At 39.4% G+C, this 1,521-nt stretch overlaps 1 protein-coding gene across 1 annotated transcript; it reads right to left on the reverse strand.

The window, feature by feature from the left end:
• On the reverse strand, positions 1-1,106 carry LOC105162053. Its single transcript, XM_011079958.2, has one exon. The coding sequence runs from the start codon at positions 1,013-1,015 to the stop codon at positions 410-412; it is 606 nt and encodes a 201-aa protein (XP_011078260.1). The 5' UTR covers positions 1,016-1,106; the 3' UTR covers positions 1-409.

The raw sequence follows: 1,521 nt of genomic DNA on the forward strand, positions 1-1,521 counted from the left end.
TTAATAGAAACCCAAAAGTGAAACTTTTTATTTAATTTTTCACCATCACATGATCATAACATATACAAATACCAACAACATAGCCAAGAAGAGAATTCAACATCAAAATACAAAGGAAAATATAACCCTATCCCAAGAGTTGGAATTACTGTCGAAATTCAGTAAAAAAACAGCGCTCGTCCTCCCTCTCAACTTCACCCCCACCCAAAAGAAAAATGATGTTGTCATGCACAAGTCACGTGACCTTGTACGATGTCGAAGGCTGTAAGTTTGTGGCGCATATTGATTGGTCTTAATGTTGCGGACCACGTAAACCCTAGAGGCCGTGATCATGAACATGAACATGAACAACAATGTGAAAATTTAATGAATAGCAGCACAGAATTTATTGGCCTTCATCAATTCTTCTTCATCTGGCCCATAAGTGGTATGGCGATGGGGACTCCAGCGCAGCTATCCTCTTTTGATTCTTCAAATCCTTGTAGAACTTGTTGATGAACTCTTCACAATCCCTATCCACCTGCTGGTTCTCCTCCGGATCCTTTAGGGGGAACGGTGAGTCCGTCACCCTCAGCTGCCGCCCGACCGGGCTACGTCCAAACCCCGGCAGGGGGGACGCCTCCACGACGTCGTAACGGTTCAAAATGTCCAACACCTTGTGCATTACCTTGAGGTCATGATCCGGTTGGTGGTGGCGGTTGACGTGGTTTCTACGCTTTGATGGGCCGTAGGCGGGGCTGTTGCTGCAGCTGAATTCGTACTCTCGGGGGGAGACGAAGGAGGTGGTTACGTCGTTGGATCGACAAGTGAGGGCGGAGTAGTAGTTGTGGTGGTGGTGGTGGAGCATGAGGTTGCCTATGGCAGCCTTGCTTGCTATTTTGCCTCTCTTAAGAAGCATTTGGAGGTCAAGCATGATTTTGGTCTTTGCTAGGCTTTTCCTCATCATGTACAACACTATTCTCACTATGTTCCACAGTTTCTTGGCTATTTCTGCTGGGCTTTTCTCAATTTCCATCTTCAAATGATCTTGTTTTTCTAGAGAGAGAGAGAGAGAGAGAGAGAGAGATATGCTTGGTGCCTTGGTTGCTTTACAAGTGAGAATGAGTGAGGGAGCTATATATACATATATATATAGGTCTATATATGGAGAGAAGTGGGCAATACTCCATATGATGGAGAGTGGTTAAAGAAAGTGTAAAAAAAAGAATATTCAGATCATATCTAACTATATAATATAATTAATTATTTATCTTTAATATGATTAATATGGTAATTGTGTATTGTGCCTTTTTATTTAATTGATTAGATCATACTCGATCGATCTAAATTAAAAATCATCATAAAGTAATTAGGTTTTTTTAATAGAAATAGTAATGATATTATTATACCAATATTTTAATAAATTGAGAAAATAAATAATATAAATGCCGATTTGATTAATATACCAATATAATAACAAATCAATAAATAAATTACGATAGATTAAGATATCACGTTCACATTCGATGATTTCGAATTCAT

The sequence above is a fragment of the Sesamum indicum genome, linkage group LG5 (assembly GCF_000512975.1).
Source record: "Sesamum indicum cultivar Zhongzhi No. 13 linkage group LG5, S_indicum_v1.0, whole genome shotgun sequence".
Classification (NCBI taxonomy): Eukaryota; Viridiplantae; Streptophyta; class Magnoliopsida; order Lamiales; family Pedaliaceae; genus Sesamum; species Sesamum indicum.

Excerpts from the sequence above, each read along its gene's own strand:
- LOC105162053 (XM_011079958.2), bottom strand. The coding sequence starts at position 1,015 with ATGGAAATTGAGAAAAGCCCAGCAGAAATAGCCAAGAAACTGTGGAAC.